The sequence below is a fragment of the Talpa occidentalis genome, unplaced genomic scaffold (genome assembly GCF_014898055.3).
Source record: "Talpa occidentalis isolate TD23 unplaced genomic scaffold, MPIMG_talOcc4v2.1 talOcc4.8, whole genome shotgun sequence".
Taxonomy (NCBI): Eukaryota; Metazoa; Chordata; class Mammalia; order Eulipotyphla; family Talpidae; genus Talpa; species Talpa occidentalis.
In genome coordinates, this window is record NW_023605194.1 from 5,237,755 (window position 1) to 5,259,172 (window position 21,418).

The 21,418-nt window shown below is 59.8% G+C and overlaps 1 protein-coding gene across 1 annotated transcript in view; it reads right to left on the reverse strand.

Moving 5' to 3' along the window:
* Positions 1–289: 289 nt before the first annotated feature.
* The window catches only part of LOC119234160 (deleted in malignant brain tumors 1 protein-like), a 54,525-nt gene continuing 33,396 nt past the window's right edge, over positions 290–21,418 (reverse strand). The window contains exons 29-52 of the mRNA XM_054690375.1: positions 20,901–21,224; positions 20,493–20,519; positions 20,022–20,054; positions 18,810–18,963; positions 18,324–18,526; positions 17,621–17,941; positions 17,014–17,034; positions 16,496–16,528; positions 15,279–15,432; positions 14,793–14,995; positions 14,090–14,410; positions 13,485–13,505; positions 12,967–12,999; positions 11,751–11,904; positions 11,265–11,467; positions 10,562–10,882; positions 9,955–9,975; positions 8,982–9,011; positions 8,613–8,763; positions 7,145–7,353; positions 6,378–6,562; positions 4,364–4,752; positions 2,165–2,439; positions 290–882 (exon numbers count right to left, since the gene is read on the reverse strand). Of these exons, the coding sequence (XP_054546350.1) occupies positions 875–882; positions 2,165–2,439; positions 4,364–4,752; positions 6,378–6,562; positions 7,145–7,353; positions 8,613–8,763; positions 8,982–9,011; positions 9,955–9,975; positions 10,562–10,882; positions 11,265–11,467; positions 11,751–11,904; positions 12,967–12,999; positions 13,485–13,505; positions 14,090–14,410; positions 14,793–14,995; positions 15,279–15,432; positions 16,496–16,528; positions 17,014–17,034; positions 17,621–17,941; positions 18,324–18,526; positions 18,810–18,963; positions 20,022–20,054; positions 20,493–20,519; positions 20,901–21,224 (3,794 nt within the window). The 3' untranslated portion in view covers positions 290–874. The remainder of the gene's footprint in view (positions 883–2,164; positions 2,440–4,363; positions 4,753–6,377; positions 6,563–7,144; positions 7,354–8,612; positions 8,764–8,981; positions 9,012–9,954; positions 9,976–10,561; positions 10,883–11,264; positions 11,468–11,750; positions 11,905–12,966; positions 13,000–13,484; positions 13,506–14,089; positions 14,411–14,792; positions 14,996–15,278; positions 15,433–16,495; positions 16,529–17,013; positions 17,035–17,620; positions 17,942–18,323; positions 18,527–18,809; positions 18,964–20,021; positions 20,055–20,492; positions 20,520–20,900; positions 21,225–21,418) is intronic.

Here is a 21,418-nt window from a genome sequence, read left to right on the forward strand (position 1 = left end):
CCCCTCCCCAGAAGAGCAGCGTCCAGGAGGAAAGGCCCATAATCTCGCATTTCCCACCACCGTGCCCTGAGCAGGCTGCTCTTCAGCCTTTTCTGCATTTCCTGCTCTGGGCAGAATGAAGACATGATAAGGACAATAGGGGGCACCTTTCCTACTCCCTAGAAGCTTCTGGAAGCCACAGAGCAGAGTCCTCTGGCTTCTATCATTCCTTGGGGAAGCTAGCCCTACGAATTTGAAAGGGTCCAGTTAAGCGAGTCGAAGAAACACTGACCACCAACTCTTGCAAAAAAGGTCTTTATTCAGCTCATCCTACAGAAGGAAAGGCTAAGAGGAGTGCTAGAGGCCTAACAGGCCAGTTTATAAGAGGCCAGGAGAAAAACTCCACCCAGAGAGAGCTCCGCTGTCACGAGTGTGTGGTCACGTCTGCGCACAAGATCCACATCCTGTCCCACGCCTCCCTGACGTCTGACCCCAAGCCCAGCCTGTGTCTCTGGGAAGACCTGGCACCACCGTCGGCACCCACCTCACCCCATCGCACCGTGCACCTGGGCAAAGCGACCAGGATTCAGCATTCTGGGGTCTCCGTTCTCCTCCCTCACTGGGGGATCAGAGCGTGTGTTCTCCTGGCTCCACACTCAGTGCTCAGGCGGTGTGGTGCTCCTCCCAGGGCAAAGGCCGCCACGCCAGGCCCACGACCAGGAAGAACCCATGGTGCTGCTCAAGTTCCCTAGACATGGGCCGGACCCCACGCAGCCACCGGCAGCTCTGGGAGGGCCAGGGAGCCAGAATCACACAGTCGACAGGAGGAGCCAGCGAGATGCAGCGGAGAGACAAGTCGTGCGGGTGGTCCATGGCGGGTTGGCGGCGGTCAGAACTAATTGTCTGGTGGGAGGAGAAAAAGAGGAGAGAAATCAGAATGGGAAACTAAGGCCCGATCCCAGAGTCCAGGAGAGGCAGCGTCTTGCCAGCCCAGGGCCACAGGGCAGGCCTCGGGGCGGGAAGCGGCCTGGGTCCTGCGACATCACTCTGGCCAGGGGGACAGAGCTGGGGCATATGAGACTGGTGGGGAAATGGGTGCGAGAGTCCCGGGCAGGGGCTCCCACAGAGCCAGCAGGAGGGGAGGAGGGGAAGAGGTGAAGGGCCCATGGGACGCCCCGGGCCTGCCCGCCCTGTCCCCTCCTGGAGCTGGGACCCCATCAGAAAGTCCAAGCACTGACTAATTTCTGAATTGCATCCCCTCGCTGGAATGTGAGCTCCGCGGGGTGGAAGTTTGGTCTGGTTTTGTTTTTAGTTATTTGTCTCTTGGCACCAAATCAGCCTTTAACAAATATGCATGGAGAGAGTAATTGCCCGAATTGCTGGCCTGTGGATGGCCAAACATGGGATGTGGATGGCCAAACATGGCACAAGGCAGGGGCTGGCAAGGTGTTCCTGGACCCCTGGGGTGATCGGTTGGCTTGTGACCACCTCCACCCATACCCCTGTCACCAAAGCCACGTCTGGGGGCCTGATCCCGGCCTGGACCTGCAGCCATCCTGGAGGTCTCTGCAAACGTGTCCTCCTCCACCCCCCTAGAAACACCACCGCAGGAAATACCATCCCTCCTGGGGGAGGAAATGCCGGCTGGTCTCGCATGGACCCCGTGAGCAGGCACCCCCACTCCCAGTCTGTCACCCCCAGGACTACCATTTGTGGGTATCATCAGCAAGAGTAATGATGCTATCATGGCTGTTCCTAAGAGGGTGGCGGTAACCAGAGCAACCTAGCCACCTTGGAGGGCCGCCAGGGCCTGCACCAGGCTGAGGCCCAGGCTGTAGGCCAAGGCCCAGGTTGCTGACCAACGTGATTCCTGCAACCTCCACCTGCCCCGAGGGACTTCTGACCCTATCAACACCGTCCTTTTCAGTAGGAGGTGGGGGTTCAGAGCCCAGAGGATAAAGGGGTGCCTGTGTCCCAGGTCAGAGCTCTCGTGACCCAGCCTGGGCTCTCGGGACCTAGCTTGGGCCCCCGAGAACAGGCAGCTGTGGGAGAACCCGGTCCAGGTTAAGCCTGCATCACCCAGGGGCAAGCCTGCCGGGCACACAGCAGGTGCTTGATCTGGGATGGGCGTGGCACCACCAGAGTGTCCCTGCGGGCTGGGGGCCTGTCTGCCCGGGCCACCTACCCAAGCTCCTCTTGTGGGCGTGCTCTGCGGTTTGCAGCTTGATGGGCCCCAGGACAACATCCACCTTCTCTTGGTAGGGGTGCACGTCCCTCTTGGACCTCATCACGCAGCCGCGGTAGCAGCGGGAGGAGTAGTCGTAGGCCCGGCACACCACCATCTTACACTTCAGGTACACCGAGGGAAAGCGGTTCAGGAAGTGGAAGGAGCTGAAGCTGAAGCGGACGATGCGGGGGGCCGGCGGCTGGATGGGGCGGAAGGTCTCGTCCTTCACGCACCTGGAAGGAGAGGACGACCCGCTAGCGCTCGCCGAGGCCCCAGAGGCCTTCCACACAGCCCGCCCCAGCTCAGGCCCAGCAGCAGCAAGGACGCAGCCACGCTCCCGCCATGCCAACCACCTCCTCGTTCCCTCAGCTGCCTCACCGCTGCTGTGGGGAGGAAACCACCCAAGAATCCTCTGAAAGAAATTTTACTAAGACATGGGTGAGGGTGCATCTCCTGCTGCACCCCAGCGGGGGGCCCTGCTCCCACAACCCACACACAGCTGTGTCAGACAAAGAGCAGAGTTGGGGCATCACTGGGCCTGGGAGCCACAAGCTCCTTGTCCTGGCCCTGCTCCTCCTGGCCCTGCTCCTCCTGGCTCTGCTCCTGTTTATCTTTTCTTGCTGACAAAACCAGAAAACCAGGCAAAACCTGCTGAGACCAAGATGGAGGAGAAGTAAGACAAGGCCAAGCCTCAGCCTCGTCGCCACGGTGAGAAGACGCCCCCCGCGCAGGACGGACCCGCCAGGACCGTGCTGGGAAGGCAATGGACATGATTGCAGGTCCCTGAATCCCTGCCCGTTTCTCTGGAATCCCGCAGGCCTGTCGCCACTCCCCTGCCCTGGTCCTCCCCACAGCAGCGCCTGCCCCTCCCCAGGGCCAGAGAGGCCTTCAGAGCACGCGCCCTCCTTGCCACTCCCTGGCCAATAAGCGGAGCCCTCTGCTGCTAGAATCTCGATTCAATGTGGCTCCTGGGCTTGTCTGGGGCTTGGGTGGGTGGGAGAACTCATTGGCGGTAACAGGTAGGCATTTTGCGGGTGCACAGGAGCAGTCACCAGGCAGCCTGACTCTGCCTGCAGGTGTGGCCCATGGCCCGGCACCATCTCCCTTCTGTCTTTGGAGCTTCCTTCGCCCACTCTCAACTCACCTTCTCTCAAATGCCAACTGTTTCCCACACCAGCCCCTTAGCAGCAAGGGTAGGGGTGGAAGAGCTCAGGGACTCACCGGGAGGTGGGACAGATGCAACTGAGGTTGGGGTATCTGAAGCTGCCCAGGGCAGGAACTGCACTTCTCACACAGCCCGCCAAGGCATCAGAATATCAAGCCCCACCCAGGCCAGACAGGAGGACACAGGTGGCGCTTGGGCACAGTGTGTTTGAAGCCCCATGTTGCTCTCATGGGCACCCAGGTGAGGGAGCTGGTTGGTGGGCAGGTGTAGCCGACAGCCCACGTGCTCCAGGTGCAGTGGGGACTCAACTCTTCCGCGTGCACGGCCCCTCCCCCCAGAAGTTCGCACCGTGACATACATGCCAGTGTGTGTATGGCATCAAAAAGAATCTTGCAGCAGGCAAGAGCCAAACTGCTCCTTCATTTCACTAATCTCAACCCTTTGACATAGGTTCCCACGGAATGGGGGTCTGGGGGAGACTTCTCCCTCATCTTTGCTGCTAAGGGGGCTGCTGTGAATGGAACCAGCCACACCAGGTGTGAACTCAACGAGCTGTGACCCCAATTTACCAAACCGATGCAGAGTCAAGCTTGCCAGAGAGGTGCTGTTTTCAGTGTTAGTGGGCGTCACTATGGCCACCAGGTGGGTGGAGATGCTGCCCTGGGGGCGCAGTGGGGCGAGTCCTGGAGGTGTGTGCTGGGAACGCCAGTGCTGTCTCACCCCGCACCCACGGCATGCACACCTGCTTAACATGAAGGCTTGCCAGGGGTTCAGTCATCTAGGGGTTAGCCCAGTTTACAACTAGCCTGCTGGGGGCCACTGGTGGTTCGATTCTCTAGACCCCCAGCACCTGTGTAGCATCTGGAGGTGGTGATCTGGCTGATTAAGCTTGAGCCACTAAGACCCAAATCTACACTCCGCGGGCCTCTGGGGCAACGTGTATGTGAATGGCCAGGTTGAGGCTCACATCCACCTGCAAAGGGCCGCCTTACCCGCTCCGGATCAGGTCGTAAGTCAAGGATGTAAAGTCGTTTTCGTACGGCGACGCTATGCAGGTGTCCACAAACAGGGACAGGGCCATGTCCGAGTTCATGATCTCAGCCTGCAGGTACAGGTTCTGGTCCAGGCTCACGTAGTAGGGGCTGCTGGTCACGGGGTACAGGAATGAGGCGGACGTGAAGAAGGAGATGTTGACATCGAAGTTGCTGTACTGGATGGCTGCGCGCTCCAGGGTGCCGTTGCTGATGTACATGGTGTCCACCCAGGTGTCCTCCAGCATCTTGCAGCTGACGTGGATGTGCAGGTCCTTCTTGCGGTTGATGATGCCTCTTGAAACCGATGCTATGAGTAAGTTGGAGTAGGCGATGGTGTCGTTATTCACCTGGAGACACAGCAGGAGGGCAGAGTCAGGCAAAGGCCAGGCGAAGGGAGCCCGCGGCTGATTTGGGGTGGCCTGAGAGGGCAGAGTCCAAGGCTGCAGGACCCTCCCGCAACCAGAGATGACACAGGCCCGCCGCCTGGCCACACGACTGGGCGGGCATTCAGAGTAACGAGGAGACGGCCTCCTTCCCCGTGCCCCTCCCTGGCGGGGCATTAGCCCAGCTCCCTTCTGAACTTCCCACAGGTACAACCTAGATCTGTTTCTTCTTCAGAATGGTGTGTTTTTGAGAGGTTTTCCCTTCAGGTCTGCAGCTGCAGAACTGTATCTGGATGCACCCTTTCCAGAAAAATGTGGGGAAAGAGGAGAGCTTGACAAGTAACTCAGGGTGGTTTTGCCAGCCCTGGGTCACCGGCGTCAGGTCTGCCCTCCAGGGCCGCAGCTCCCGACCTGGCCTGCAGGGGGCGCCAGAACCCGCACTTTGGACTCAGGTCCTGCAGGACCCAGAGTCCCCACGCTCTGTCCACAGTGCCGTCTCTTTTCTGCCTTTACCGTCTCTAAAAATCGGTTTTTGCTTTCTACTTAGGGGGCACTGGCTGTCACATAAGCCTCTGAAGTATCATGTTATTCTTTCACGGATAAGCTGAGGAGCCTTCCGTGCAGCCGAGAACATGAGCACGACAGCGCTTCCTTAGCCACGCTTGCCCGTGGCTCCTGGGGTTGAGCCAAACCTGAATCCACGCCAACTGATGAGCACAGAGCGCAGGTTTATTTCCTGATCATAAGACGTATTTCTGAGTTTAAATGAAAATTCATGTACCTCGGTCTCCATCTTTGAGTAAATAAATAAAAATTCTTTTAACGTGATTTTGCCTGCCTCTGCTATACACACCCACCAAGCCAATCAACTAAATAAAACAAAAAATAAATTTTTAGACTAAGAGACCAATTAGTGGTTAGCAGAAGGGAAGCGGCTGGGGTCAAGTAAATCAGATGGGAAGGTCACTCGAGTGGAGCTGGGCGGCATGGACGGTGGTGACCCTGCTGTTCTGCGGCCTCAGAAGGGTGCACACCTGAGACGTACACACAGGGGTGACCGCCGCGCCCTCTGGCGGCCCTGGGAGGGCGGACAGGGCGGCCCGTGGCCCAGAGTTACTTGTCAAGCTCTCCTCTTTCCCCACATGCAATAAAAATTAATTCACTACGTTCACCATCAGTCACCTGCTCATCTGGAAGGGATGCAGCATGTAACGCGCAGTGTCGCAGACGCATCAGCTACTTGTCCTGCCTGTAAGCACCGCTGAGCGAGGCGTCCACCCCCTCAACCCCAGAACTGCACAAGCCCCAGGCCCCCCAGCCCTGGAGCTACTCCTGGGGGGTGCTCTTGCCATTGCCGACATGGGGTGGCCCGTCTGGTGGCCTCAGTGCTGGCTGTGCTATCCTCCTGCTCCCCCTGAGACTTGGGGGCAGCCCCAGCTGCCACAGCACCAGTGTGCACATGTGACCTGTTTTTGCCTGGCTACATGTTGGTGACACCAGGATTACGTGCCCCGGAGCTCCAGGGCATTGTGCTCGTCACGTGAGAAGGCTTGCTCGCTGGGCGGTAGAGCGGGGAGCCCTGGGCTTACCTGCTTGGTGGTGCCGCAGCCCGTGTAGGGGATCAGGAAGGTCACCTGGGTCGATGTTATCTGGGACTGACACTCACGGTTCCCGCTCCAGTTGGGAATGACAAGGTCCCTGGGAGAATAGCCTAGGGCCTGGAGGTAGCTCCTGCTCACACTGGCTTGCATGTGGTTTGGAAGACAAACCAGCTCTGGTGGGAAGGGAAGAGAGGGGGGCCGTGAGGCTGTACCCTGAGCCTCACCATTCCATGAGGAGCTACCCACCCCCCCGCCCCATCCCAGAGGAGCAGAGATCACGATGGTGGACAAAGAAGGTCCTCGCTGGGCTTTGCCTTCCACCAACCTCCCGACCCCTGTCTGTCCTGATGAGGGGACAGAGGATCGCCCTCAGGAGGCATGGAGCCAGGATTGAGTGAAATGTCCGGCCAAGTTACCCCTTATCCATAAAGGAAGTAACGCTCTGGTCTAATTGTGGGGACAGGGGGCAAGAAGGTCTTCTAGGTATGGAGCAGATCGTGCTTAAAGACCTGCTGCAAGAGAGCCTGGACGGCGCTTTGCCCTGCTCCCCGCTACTCCGCCTCTGCTGACCCCCCAGCAGGCCAGTCCTCCAGCCAGCAGCCGCTTGGGGCCCCTGGCCTTGTTTCCGGGCAGCTAGGGTCCCGAGTGCCACTGCTCTTGGCCGAGCCTCCAGGACTTGACAAGGCTGCATTTGCGTCCGGATTCACGGACCCCGGGGTGCCCCTGCTCTTGACCCACCCTCCGAGAGGCCTTACTGGTGCTGTCGTTGGCTGGCCTGGAGTAATAGTCGGCCTGGAAGCCCCTGTTGGTGACGATGCTGTCGCTGACGAACTGGATGGACATGAAGTTGGACGAGGACGTGAAGGAGCTCTGTGCCCCGTTGCACACCCGGCCGAGGAGCGGGGAGCTGTGCTGGGGGCCGTCGAACACCTGGATGTAGTCGTAGCTGCAGACATTCTCCAGCCTGCAGGGATGCGCGCACAGTCAGCCTGCGCCTCCCACAGCATGTGCCGCCGGGGCTGGGAGCGCAGCAGCTCTGGCCAAGTGAGCAATGAAACCCCACAGGTTCCCCGAGATGGAGAGGGTCGTCCCCACGGCCCCTGCACCTGCGCTTGTCCTGACTGGTGGGGTCGCCCCCACGTTCCCTCAGCCCCTCTGCCCCAGCAAACCCAGGGGCCGTCCTGCTTCGGCTTTTTCTTCCATCAAAAAGACTGTTTCCCTTTCATGGGTGAAAACCCATGAATTCATGGTGATAGAAATAAATAATTGAACAAGTAAATCCTGGGCAAGTCGAATAACCTCTCTGGAGCTGGCAAAGCAGAGAGAGGAGTCCTGTTCCCGCAGGGGCCAGGGCCAGCGCAGTCACGGGCGGACGAAACGCTACCGAGACGGCGCCGCATACGGGGTCCCGGGGGCGGAGGCCCCGCAGCTCGGACCCCCGCCGGCCCCAGCAAGACAGCGCGGCAGGTGCACCGGAGTCCGGGAAATGCGAACTGAAGCCCCGGAGCAGGCCCTCGGGTGGGGTCCACTGAAGCACCCACAGGTGCCACGTGATGACACCGTCCGCCTGGACCCTAACATGTTATAAGCCGATGTCACCTCCATACAATTTTTGAAAAGAAGAAATCAATCGGCAAGACGATTTTATTCAGTAACGGCTTCGACCGGGAATTGCGGCCGCCCCTTTCCAGACACTAGAAGATTCCGTGCCCTGCCTGGTCAGCAGGGCGCCCCTCCTTGGACCAAGCACGTGGCTCTGAAGACACGGATTGCCACCCCCATGGGGGGAGCAGCAGCTCCCCTGCCCTCCCCGCAGCCATGCCACCTCCGCCTGGCCCCAGCTCGGGCACGGAGAGGAAAGGGCTGGGCGCCCGCGGGGCTCCTGCGGGGATTTTGCCATGATCACCCCTCCTGCGCCTGCCACTGCCCCCACGGCGGCCTCCCGTGGCCAGCCCTCCCAGTGCGCTCACCCCTTGCTCTCCTGGGACCTCCCCAGTGCCCGCCGAGGGGAGGGAGGCTGGCATTTCACTCCCCTCTGCTGACCGAGGCTCAGGGCGGTGAAGCCACTCAGCACATGGTGGCGGAACTGGGACGGGAAACCAGGGCTCCCGTCCTGCCCCCCGCCGCGCCCCCCCAGGTGCCGCTGTGCTGGGTCACAAGCTGAACCCGTGAGCAATAGATGCCCAGTCTGTGCCGGTGCCCGCCGCCCGCCCGCACACTTACTGCACGTCTCTGAAGACGACCGTCACGAGGTAGTTGTTCGGGACCTCGATGCTCCACGAGCACCTGGCATTGTTGGGATAGTTCCCCGGGTAGAAGGGGCTGGTGAAGTGCCCCGAGGGCTGGGACAGGAAGCCTCCGCAGGAGTAATTTGCTGTGGGGCAAATGGAAATGCAGGTGACCCCGGGGGCCCAGGACACAGCCGCCCTGGAGGTGGCCGAGGCCCGGAAGGCACCGGGCTCAGTGGGTTTGCCCTTCGGGGCTCCCGCAGCGAAGCCTCCTGGTCTCCGTCCTCCCCAGGCCTCCCTCCCCAGGGTCACCATCACCGAAGGGAAGGGGAGGGCGCCGGCTTCCCGGGGAGCTGAGACTCACCGCTGGGGTAGGTGACGTTGTAAACAGGAGCTGTGGACAAGAAAAGGTGCTCATCAGTTTTCTGGCATCCCCCACATGATCGCAGCCAGAACTGTCCAGCCCCAGACTCAAGGGAGGAGTGGGGTCCAGGCCCTGCCCTCAAGGAGCTCACAGGCTGGAGAAGGAGCGGGAAAAGAGGGGGTCCCGGTACGAGAGGGGGAGGCTGCCTTTGAGGAAAGTCCAGGAAATGGGCGGAGCACATGTTTGGCACCAGACAAGATGCGTGAGAAGACGGGGCAGGTAAGGGGCAGGGCACGGTGCAGGCCTAAAGGTAGACAGAGGTGCTCGGGTCAGAGACCCAGGGCTCTTCTGGGGAGCCTTCAGGCAAATGGAGGGGAGGGAAGGGGAGGGAGAGAGTGGGCTAGACAAAGGGAGAGGGTCCTGGCGCCAGAGGTTGTCCTGAGCAGGGATCAGCTCCCTGAGGCCCTGAGGATGCTGGCAGGGCAGGGCGCGGGAGAAGAGCATTGCACTGTTTGCCCAAGGAAGGCCAGGGTGCCCAGGACAGAAGGGGAGCTAAAGCTGCTGCAGGGGCAGGAGCTGCTGGCGCAGAGGTGAGGGTGGGGATGGGGGGGCGAACTCAAGGAGCAGGAGTGGGCTGGAGAACTCAGGACAGGCTCTGCTCCTGCTGAGACAGAGGCTACTGGGATGCAGGGAAGAAGCAGCCTCCCTCTACCCCTACCACCCGCCTGCACTGCCAGGGCCTCATGGGCATACAAGGGGCAGGCAGGAGCTCCACAGTTGACTGAACAGAGAGCCAGATCTGAGACCAGCCAGGCCACTGAAGGACAAAGTGGGTGGATGGTCCTGGGGCCCACAGGGAGGCCCGCTCCTCCTGGGGCTGGGGACACGCATGAGCAGCAGGAAGCCCGCAGGCGCACACCACCCGGAACCAGCAGCGGAGGGCCAGCGGGGGTGAGACAAAAATCGCACTTACTGGGGGTGGGGAGCTGGGATCCTGAAAAGGGACAGAAGAAAACACCAGTCACCCGGGTGCTGAAAGGAGGGGCCGGGGAGGCAGAGGCGCCCTGGGATGCAGAGCCTACCAGCGAGGCTCCCTGGCCCCTCTGAGGCACTGCCCCCAAGAGGAGGTTTAAGTGAGTTTCCCCTGGGAGTTCCCCAGCCCCAGGGCAACTTGGGGGTCATCAGGACCCCAGTCCAGGGGGCAGAACCTGCACTGCTTCGTCACACTCCACCTGCCCAGTTTAGTTCTCTTGCTTCACCCACTTACTCCTCCAGTTACCACTGGAAGCAGGGGCCATCCTGACTGGCTCCTCTTAGTAAAAGAGGAAGCAGAACTTTCGAGAGATTAATTTGTTGTTCACGGTCACAGAGCAAATGGTGGAAGAAGAACACACCATGCATTGTGGACCAAGAACGAGTCGCCCCTGCAGTCTGCTGGAGTGGACGGGCCAAGGGGCTGCCCCAGCAAGCTCCCGCCCAGCCCACCCCCAGGACTCAGCACAGAGGCCGTCAGTCCAGCCCACAGCTCCCCCTTGCAGCTGGTCAGGGTGGGCCGGCGGGGCGTGGACATCGTGCAGTACCTGAGCAGATGACTCCAGCGTCTTCGTGGTGGCCACAGTTATGGGAGAACCAGCCTTGGTTCCGGCACTGCCAGAGAGTAGACTCTGCCCCAGAACACCCCAGGTCGTCCAGGGTGATGGGGCCAGAGCCGGAGCCAAAATAGGCATTCCCAGGGGCTGACACCGCATGTCCGCACCCCAGCTGTCTGCAGACCACCTGGGCATCCTGAATATCCCAGGAATCGTCACACACCGTGCCCCAGCGGCCGCCGTGGTAGATCTCCACACGTCCCGCGCACGCTCCGGAGGAGTGGTTGGAACTGACTAATCTCAAGCTGGCATCTAAAAGACAAGTCACAAAAAGTGATGGCCGTGCTCCCCGACACTGCGCTGAGTGACCCAAGGCCCCCAAAGTCAGCACGGGAGATGTGTCAGGCTCACACCTACCAGGACACAGATGGCTCTCAGCCATGCGGGAAGGGGCTCCCCATGTCAGATCGCAGACCTCTCACTCTCCCGATGGGGAGGTGTTGACCTGGTAAGGGCCCCCAGGACTTGCTGTGGCCCCCACACCTCACTGCCTTGGCTCGGCCGCATGAGGACCTCAGCTGTGGCCCCAAGTGACTGACGCGCTTCACTGATTTCAGGTGGGGGCCACAGGGCACACAGCAGAGGGGTCCGCCCAGACACAGGGGCCTTCACGGCACGGCGAGCTGGCACTCACCGCTTGGAAAGGAGTTGTACCAAGCAGAAAAGCCGATGTTCTGGACACTGCCATCGCTTCGGAATCGGACAGTCATTTTGTTGGAAGAAGACGTGAAGACCCGCTTGGTGGCGTTGCAGATTTTCCCCAGGACACGACTGCCGTTCCACGACTCGTCCAAGATTTCCACGTAGTCAAAGCCGCAGTTACTGCTCATCTCCAGGCTGGATGGCAAAGGGATCCACTTTGTGTTGACCCCGACCTGCCCGCGGTGCCTCTACTCTATAGACTTTGGATGACGAGCCACGTTTGGAATCTAAGTTTGTCCTCTGCTCTTCCCCCGTCAAGCCAAAGGACTCCCCGGTGCCGCCTGAGGCCAGGAGGTCAGGCCCAGTGCCCTGAAAGCCTCCCCATGGCATGTGAGCTGGACCCCACCTGGCCGGGGCACAGCCCAAGCCCCTGACGTCCTGGGGGACCGTCCCCCACAGCCGGCCTGGGGTGACCTACCTCATGTTGTTGAAGCCCAGGTTGATACGGTAGCCGGCGCCCACTTGTATTGTCCAGACACAGTAGGCATTGTTGGGGTAGTAGCCCGGGTGGGATGGACTGGAAAATCCCCCCGTGGTGGTGTTTAAGAAGCCACCGCAATTTGAAGAGGGCCCTGCGGAAGAGGGGGGCCCCGCTGTGGTGGGTCTACAGGCGGGTGCGGGGCCTGTCCTCCACACACAGCCCACTTGTCCTCTCACGGGTCCCCTCTCCTGGAGCCTGGTCCTGGGCTGCCCGCCTTAGGGTCCTCGATGTGAGTCTCTGTGTTCCCCTCCCCTGGGGCCTAGTGATTGCTGGGGAGAGGCGGCCGGGCCAGGTCACCTTGCAGCAAAAGCACCAAGAAAGCAGGAGGGCCCTGTCATCCCTTCTCAGCTGCCACAGAGAGGGCGTTCTTGTCACCCACTAGGGGATGCACCCACGAGGGTCATGCCATTTCCCAGGCAACCCTCGTCTCTTCCCTCTCCACAGAGGTGCCTGTCCCGGCAGCCCACGTGGAGGGACCACTGCGGGGGTGGGTTGTGACTGGCTTCTTTCAATGAGCAGGTTTCCAAGGTTTCCAAGTTCACTCACGTTTGCTTTTATTGTTTATCGCCAAATAACTTCCACTGTCTAACTTCCCCTGTCTGGAGAGATCCATTTCATGGTTCACCACAAGGGTGTTCGGGCTGTTTCCATGTCAGGTCTTTTGGGAGCCTCGCTGCTGCCTCTGAACCTCAGTGTTCCAGTCTCTCCCGCCTGCTCCCCAGTTCTGTGGCGCACGCCTCAGAGCGTGCGAGCCACAGGGCGGCCCCTGGCTGACGTTGCAAGGAGCCGCCAGGGCCTTTTCCAAAACGGACGCACCTTCACATTCCTGCTGGCAGGGTGTGCGGGGTGCCCTGCCGCACCCTCACCAACACTTGTTGTTACCTGACCTTTTGGTTCTACCCAACCTACCAGCGTGAAAGGGAAGCAGATCGCCCCCGTTCGACAAGTCATCCACCAGCCAGGAAGATGAGAAGGCCGTGGGGGCAGGGGATGGAGGCCATGGGGGCGCGCAGTGCAGCCCCCATGGGCAGTAGGGGAGTGTGTGGGGGTCAGGCCAGGGTCCTGCGTATGTTAGTGTCTATTATATGAATCTCCAAGTCCCTGGCTAAGAAACCAACGTCCTGTGGTTCAGATGGGAAAACATGATACTTACTCTGAGTGGTTGGATTGGGCGAGGGCCACCAACCTAGAAAGAAAACGAAGCTATTTTAGCATTTCAGTAGAAACTTTTGCTCCATGTTCATTAGTTTGCTGGAGAAAGTTCAGCCCTTCCCTCCCAGCAGGACTTCCCGGAGCCCTGACATTCTGATTACACTGAATGGCCAGAAGGGCGCGGGCAACGTAGCTCTTCCAACACATCGAGCGTAGAATACTTGTACTGGGACACAAGAGCACCTGGGGCGTGTCCGCCTAGTGACGGGATTCCTCACAAACACCAAGAGTGCTCCGGGCTGAGCCGAGTGGGAGCAATGGTCCTAGGGCGCAAAGGGTCTCTGTGGAAAGTCACAGGCCCTTAAAGGATAATCACTCCCCAGGAGGACTTTGCTTCTTTCCTCAAACATCTAGAATCATGGGGCTGGGGACACGCATGAGCAGCAGGAAGCCCGCAGGCCCACACCACCCGGACCAGCAGCGGAGGGGCAGCGGGGGTGAAACAGAAATCGCACTTACTGGGGGTGGTGAGCTGGGATCCTGAAAAGGAACAGAAGAAAACACCGGTCACCCGGGTGCTGAAAGGAGGGGCCGGGGAGGCAGAGGCGCCCTGGGATGCAGAGCCCACCAGCGAGGCTCCCTGGCCCCTCTGAGGCACTGCCCCCAAGAGGAGGTTTAAGTGAGTTTCCCCTGGGAGTTCCCCAGCCCCAGGGCAACTTGGGGGTCATCAGGACCCCAGTCCAGGGGCAGAACCTGCACTGCTTCGTCACACTCCACCTGCCCAGTTTAGTTCTCTTGCTTCACCCACTTACTCCTCCAGTTACCACTGGAAGCAGGGGCCATCCTGACTGGCTCCTCTTAGTAAAAGAGGAAGCAGAACTTTCGAGAGATTAATTTGTTGTTCACGGTCACAGAGCAAATGGTGGAAGAAGAACACACCATGCATTGTGGACCAAGAACGAGTCGCCCCTGCAGTCTGCTGGAGTGGACGGGCCAAGGGGCTGCCCCAGCAAGCTCCCGCCCAGCCCACCCCCAGGACTCAGCACAGAGGCCGTCAGTCCAGCCCACAGCTCCCCTTGCAGCTGGTCAGGGTGGGCCGGCGGGGCGTGGACATCGTGCAGTACCTGAGCAGATGACTCCAGCGTCTTCGTGGTGGCCACAGTTATGGGAGAACCAGCCTTGGTTCCGGCACTGCCAGAGAGTAGACTCTGCCCCAGAACACCCCAGGTCGTCCAGGGTGATGGGGCCAGAGCCGGAGCCAAAATAGGCATTCCCAGGGGCTGACACCGCATGTCCGCACCCCAGCTGTCTGCAGACCACCTGGGCATCCTGAATATCCCAGGAATCGTCACACACCGTGCCCCAGCGGCCGCCGTGGTAGATCTCCACACGTCCCGCGCACGCTCCGGAGGAGTGGTTGGAACTGACTAATCTCAAGCTGGCATCTAAAAGACAAGTCACAAAAAGTGATGGCCGTGCTCCCCGACACTGCGCTGAGTGACCCAAGGCCCCCAAAGTCAGCACGGGAGATGTGTCAGGCTCACACCTACCAGGACACAGATGGCTCTCAGCCATGCGGGAAGGGGCTCCCCATGTCAGATCGCAGACCTCTCACTCTCCCGATGGGGAGGTGTTGACCTGGTAAGGGCCCCCAGGACTTGCTGTGGCCCCCACACCTCACTGCCTTGGCTCGGCCGCATGAGGACCTCAGCTGTGGCCCCAAGTCGCTGACACGCTTCTCTGATTTCAGGTGGGGGCCACAGGGCACACAGCAGAGGGGTCCGCCCAGACACAGGGGCCTTCACGGCACGGCGAGCTGGCACTCACCGCTTGGAAAGGAGTTGTACCAAGCAGAAAAGCCGATGTTCTGGACACTGCCATCGCTTCGGAATCGGACAGTCATTTTGTTGGAAGAAGACGTGAAGACCCGCTTGGTGGCGTTGCAGATTTTCCCCAGGACACGACTGCCGTTCCACGACTCGTCCAAGATTTCCACGTAGTCAAAGCCGCAGTTACTGCTCATCTCCAGGCTGGATGGCAAAGGGATCCACTTTGTGTTGACCCCGACCTGCCCGCGGTGCCTCTACTCTATAGACTTTGGATGACGAGCCACGTTTGGAATCTAAGTTTGTCCTCTGCTCTTCCCCCGTCAAGCCAAAGGACTCCCCGGTGCCGCCTGAGGCCAGGAGGTCAGGCCCAGTGCCCTGAAAGCCTCCCCATGGCATGTGAGCTGGACCCCACCTGGCCGGGGCACAGCCCAAGCCCCTGACGTCCTGGGGGACCGTCCCCCACAGCCGGCCTGGGGTGACCTACCTCATGTTGTTGAAGCCCAGGTTGATACGGTAGCCGGCGCCCACTTGTATTGTCCAGACACAGTAGGCATTGTTGGGGTAGTAGCCCGGGTGGGATGGACTGGAAAATCCCCCCGTGGTGGTGTTTAAGAAGCCACCGCAATTTGAAGAGGGCCCTGCGGAAGAGGGGGGCCCCGCTGTGGTGGGTCTACAGGCGGGTGCGGGGCCTGTCCTCCACACACAGCCCACTTGTCCTCTCACGGGTCCCCTCTCCTGGAGCCTGGTCCTGGGCTGCCCGCCTTAGGGTCCTCGATGTGAGTCTCTGTGTTCCCCTCCCCTGGGGCCTAGTGATTGCTGGGGAGAGGCGGCCGGGCCAGGTCACCTTGCAGCAAAAGCACCAAGAAAGCAGGAGGGCCCTGTCATCCCTTCTCAGCTGCCACAGAGAGGGCGTTCTTGTCACCCACTAGGGGATGCACCCACGAGGGTCATGCCATTTCCCAGGCAACCCTCGTCTCTTCCCTCTCCACAGAGGTGCCTGTCCCGGCAGCCCACGTGGAGGGACCACTGCGGGGGTGGGTTGTGACTGGCTTCTTTCAATGAGCAGGTTTCCAAGGTTTCCAAGTTCACTCACGTTTGCTTTTATTGTTTATCGCCAAATAACTTCCACTGTCTAACTTCCCCTGTCTGGAGAGATCCATTTCATGGTTCACCACAAGGGTGTTCGGGCTGTTTCCATGTCAGGTCTTTTGGGAGCCTCGCTGCTGCCTCTGAACCTCAGTGTTCCAGTCTCTCCCGCCTGCTCCCCAGTTCTGTGGCGCACGCCTCAGAGCGTGCGAGCCACAGGGCGGCCCCTGGCTGACGTTGCAAGGAGCCGCCAGGGCCTTTTCCAAAACGGACGCACCTTCACATTCCTGCTGGCAGGGTGTGCGGGGTGCCCTGCCGCACCCTCACCAACACTTGTTGTTACCTGACCTTTTGGTTCTACCCAACCTACCAGCGTGAAAGGGAAGCAGATCGCCCCCGTTCGACAAGTCATCCACCAGCCAGGAAGATGAGAAGGCCGTGGGGGCAGGGGATGGAGGCCATGGGGGGCGCGCAGTGCAGCCCCCATGGGCAGTAGGGGAGTGTGTGGGGGTCAGGCCAGGGTCCTGCGTATGTTAGTGTCTATTATATGAATCTCCAAGTCCCTGGCTAAGAAACCAACGTCCTGTGGTTCAGATGGGAAAACATGATACTTACTCTGAGTGGTTGGATTGGGCGAGGGCCACCAACCTAGAAAGAAAACGAAGCTATTTTAGCATTTCAGTAGAAACTTTTGCTCCATGTTCATTAGTTTGCTGGAGAAAGTTCAGCCCTTCCCTCCCAGCAGGACTTCCCGGAGCCCTGACATTCTGATTACACTGAATGGCCAGAAGGGCGCGGGCAACGTAGCTCTTCCAACACATCGAGCGTAGAATACTTGTACTGGGACACAAGAGCACCTGGGGCGTGTCCGCCTAGTGACGGGATTCCTCACAAACACCAAGAGTGCTCCGGGCTGAGCCGAGTGGGAGCAATGGTCCTAGGGCGCAAAGGGTCTCTGTGGAAAGTCACAGGCCCTTAAAGGATAATCACTCCCCAGGAGGACTTTGCTTCTTTCCTCAAACATCTAGAATCATGGGGCTGGGGACACGCATGAGCAGCAGGAAGCCCGCAGGCCCACACCACCCGGACCAGCAGCGGAGGGGCAGCGGGGGTGAAACAGAAATCGCACTTACTGGGGGTGGTGAGCTGGGATCCTGAAAAGGAACAGAAGAAAACACCGGTCACCCGGGTGCTGAAAGGAGGGGCCGGGGAGGCAGAGGCGCCCTGGGATGCAGAGCCCACCAGCGAGGCTCCCTGGCCCCTCTGAGGCACTGCCCCCAAGAGGAGGTTTAAGTGAGTTTCCCCTGGGAGTTCCCCAGCCCCAGGGCAACTTGGGGGTCATCAGGACCCCAGTCCAGGGGGCAGAACCTGCACTGCTTCGTCACACTCCACCTGCCCAGTTTAGTTCTCTTGCTTCACCCACTTACTCCTCCAGTTACCACTGGAAGCAGGGGCCATCCTGACTGGCTCCTCTTAGTAAAAGAGGAAGCAGAACTTTCGAGAGATTAATTTGTTGTTCACGGTCACAGAGCAAATGGTGGAAGAAGAACACACCATGCATTGTGGACCAAGAACGAGTCGCCCCTGCAGTCTGCTGGAGTGGACGGGCCAAGGGGCTGCCCCAGCAAGCTCCCGCCCAGCCCACCCCCAGGACTCAGCACAGAGGCCGTCAGTCCAGCCCACAGCTCCCCCTTGCAGCTGGTCAGGGTGGGCCGGCGGGGCGTGGACATCGTGCAGTACCTGAGCAGATGACTCCAGCGTCTTCGTGGTGGCCACAGTTATGGGAGAACCAGCCTTGGTTCCGGCACTGCCAGAGAGTAGACTCTGCCCCAGAACACCCCAGGTCGTCCAGGGTGATGGGGCCAGAGCCGGAGCCAAAATAGGCATTCCCAGGGGCTGACACCGCATGTCCGCACCCCAGCTGTCTGCAGACCACCTGGGCATCCTGAATATCCCAGGAATCGTCACACACCGTGCCCCAGCGGCCGCCGTGGTAGATCTCCACACGTCCCGCGCACGCTCCGGAGGAGTGGTTGGAACTGACTAATCTCAAGCTGGCATCTAAAAGACAAGTCACAAAAAGTGATGGCCGTGCTCCCCGACACTGCGCTGAGTGACCCAAGGCCCCCAAAGTCAGCACGGGAGATGTGTCAGGCTCACACCTACCAGGACACAGATGGCTCTCAGCCATGCGGGAAGGGGCTCCCCATGTCAGATCGCAGACCTCTCACTCTCCCGATGGGGAGGTGTTGACCTGGTAAGGGCCCCCAGGACTTGCTGTGGCCCCCACACCTCACTGCCTTGGCTCGGCCGCATGAGGACCTCAGCTGTGGCCCCAAGTGACTGACGCGCTTCACTGATTTCAGGTGGGGGCCACAGGGCACACAGCAGAGGGGTCCGCCCAGACACAGGGGCCTTCACGGCACGGCGAGCTGGCACTCACCGCTTGGAAAGGAGTTGTACCAAGCAGAAAAGCCGATGTTCTGGACACTGCCATCGCTTCGGAATCGGACAGTCATTTTGTTGGAAGAAGACGTGAAGACCCGCTTGGTGGCGTTGCAGATTTTCCCCAGGACACGACTGCCGTTCCACGACTCGTCCAAGATTTCCACGTAGTCAAAGCCGCAGTTACTGCTCATCTCCAGGCTGGATGGCAAAGGGATCCACTTTGTGTTGACCCCGACCTGCCCGCGGTGCCTCTACTCTATAGACTTTGGATGACGAGCCACGTTTGGAATCTAAGTTTGTCCTCTGCTCTTCCCCCGTCAAGCCAAAGGACTCCCCGGTGCCGCCTGAGGCCAGGAGGTCAGGCCCAGTGCCCTGAAAGCCTCCCCATGGCATGTGAGCTGGACCCCACCTGGCCGGGGCACAGCCCAAGCCCCTGACGTCCTGGGGGACCGTCCCCCACAGCCGGCCTGGGGTGACCTACCTCATGTTGTTGAAGCCCAGGTTGATACGGTAGCCGGCGCCCACTTGTATTGTCCAGACACAGTAGGCATTGTTGGGGTAGTAGCCCGGGTGGGATGGACTGGAAAATCCCCCCGTGGTGGTGTTTAAGAAGCCACCGCAATTTGAAGAGGGCCCTGCGGAAGAGGGGGCCCCGCTGTGGTGGGTCTACAGGCGGGTGCGGGGCCTGTCCTCCACACACAGCCCACTTGTCCTCTCACGGGTCCCCTCTCCTGGAGCCTGGTCCTGGGCTGCCCGCCTTAGGGTCCTCGATGTGAGTCTCTGTGTTCCCCTCCCCTGGGGCCTAGTGATTGCTGGGGAGAGGCGGCCGGGCCAGGTCACCTTGCAGCAAAAGCACCAAGAAAGCAGGAGGGCCCTGTCATCCCTTCTCAGCTGCCACAGAGAGGGCGTTCTTGTCACCCACTAGGGGATGCACCCACGAGGGTCATGCCATTTCCCAGGCAACCCTCGTCTCTTCCCTCTCCACAGAGGTGCCTGTCCCGGCAGCCCACGTGGAGGGACCACTGCGGGGGTGGGTTGTGACTGGCTTCTTTCAATGAGCAGGTTTCCAAGGTTTCCAAGTTCACTCACGTTTGCTTTTATTGTTTATCGCCAAATAACTTCCACTGTCTAACTTCCCCTGTCTGGAGAGATCCATTTCATGGTTCACCACAAGGGTGTTCGGGCTGTTTCCATGTCAGGTCTTTTGGGAGCCTCGCTGCTGCCTCTGAACCTCAGTGTTCCAGTCTCTCCCGCCTGCTCCCCAGTTCTGTGGCGCACGCCTCAGAGCGTGCGAGCCACAGGGCGGCCCCTGGCTGACGTTGCAAGGAGCCGCCAGGGCCTTTTCCAAAACGGACGCACCTTCACATTCCTGCTGGCAGGGTGTGCGGGGTGCCCTGCCGCACCCTCACCAACACTTGTTGTTACCTGACCTTTTGGTTCTACCCAACCTACCAGCGTGAAAGGGAAGCAGATCGCCCCCGTTCGACAAGTCATCCACCAGCCAGGAAGATGAGAAGGCCGTGGGGGCAGGGGATGGAGGCCATGGGGGCGCAGTGCAGCCCACGCGGGCAGTAGGGGAGTGTGTGGGAGTCAGGCCAGGGTCCTGCGTATGTTAGGGTCTATTATATGAATCTCCAAGTCCCTGGCTAAGAAACCAACGTCCTGTGGTCAGGTGGGAAAACATGATACTTACTCTGAGTGGTTGGATTGGGTGAGGGCCACCAACCTAGAAAGAAAACGAAGCTATTTTAGCATTTCAGTAGAAACTTTTGCTCCATGTTCATTAGTTTGCTAGAGAAAGTTCAGCCCTTCCCTCCCAGCAGGACTTCCCGGAGCCCTGACATTCTGATTACACTGAATGGCCAGAAGGGCGCGGGCAACGTAGCTCTTCCAACACATCGAGCGTAGAATACTTGTACTGGGACACAAGAGCACCTGGGGCGTGTCCGCCTAGTGACGGGATTCCTCACAAACACCAAGAGTGCTCCGGGCTGAGCCGAGTGGGAGCAATGGTCCTAGGGGCGCAAAGGGTCTCTGTGGAAAGTCACAGGCCCTTAAAGGAAAATGACTCCCCAGGAGGACTTTGCTTCTTTCCTCAAACATCTAGAATCATGATTGGGTGGAAGCCAGAGAGGAACCTGGCAGCTTGGCTGCACAGACTCACCTGGGGTGGTAGCACTGCCTTGAGAAGCTGTGAGAGAGAGAAGGAAACGTGAGTCTCAGGACGAGAAATGTGAGCCCAGGACGAGGGAGGGAAGCTGCGTCCCGTGCCTCACAAACTAAGTGAGGCTTCCGGGGACTTGTCCAGAAGAGGAGAACAATATACCAGTGCTGGGTCAGTCTCCAAAGAAAAAATTGCTGGGGAAATTTGTTCTGAAAACCTTAATGTCCATTAAATCCTCGCATGCTCTGGGGCCCACACAGAGGACCCGCCTGACATCAGGGGGACTACAAGACTCAGACGCAGCCGTGGCGACAAGCCAGCGTGCAGGGAAACACAGGGGGGAGAGCCCTGTGCAAATGAGGGCCAACCTGGACCACGGTGAAGAGACCCCAGCTACTGGGAGCCCACCTGAGCAGATGACGCTGGCGTCCTCAGAGTGCCTGCAGTTGTGAGAGTTCCAGCCACTGTGGGGGCAGTTCCACAGCCAGGACTCGAGGCCGGTGCATCTCACATCGTCCAGCACTATCTGGCCTGAGCCCGCGCCGAACCAGGCATTTCCTGGGGCTGACGTGGCCCAGCCACAGCCCAGCTGCCTGCACACCACGTTGGCATCATTGGTGTCCCAGCTGTCGTCACACACGGTGCCCCAGGAGCCGCGGTACAGCACCTCCACGCGGCCCTCACAGCGGTCACTTCCATTGACCAGCCTCAGGGCCAGGGCAGAATCAGACCCTAGAAGGGACATGACAGTTCATCTCTCTGTATGTTCTGAAGGAGGAGCCCCTGAGGTCAGGGTGAGAGTCAGCATTCTTGCAGGGACAAGACCTGGGGGTGTAGGGTCATGACCTTGAGCAACAGGCCTTACTGAAGCCCGCTCATCACCCTTTGTCATCCCTGGGCTGTTCACGACCGTTTGTGTGCAGGCT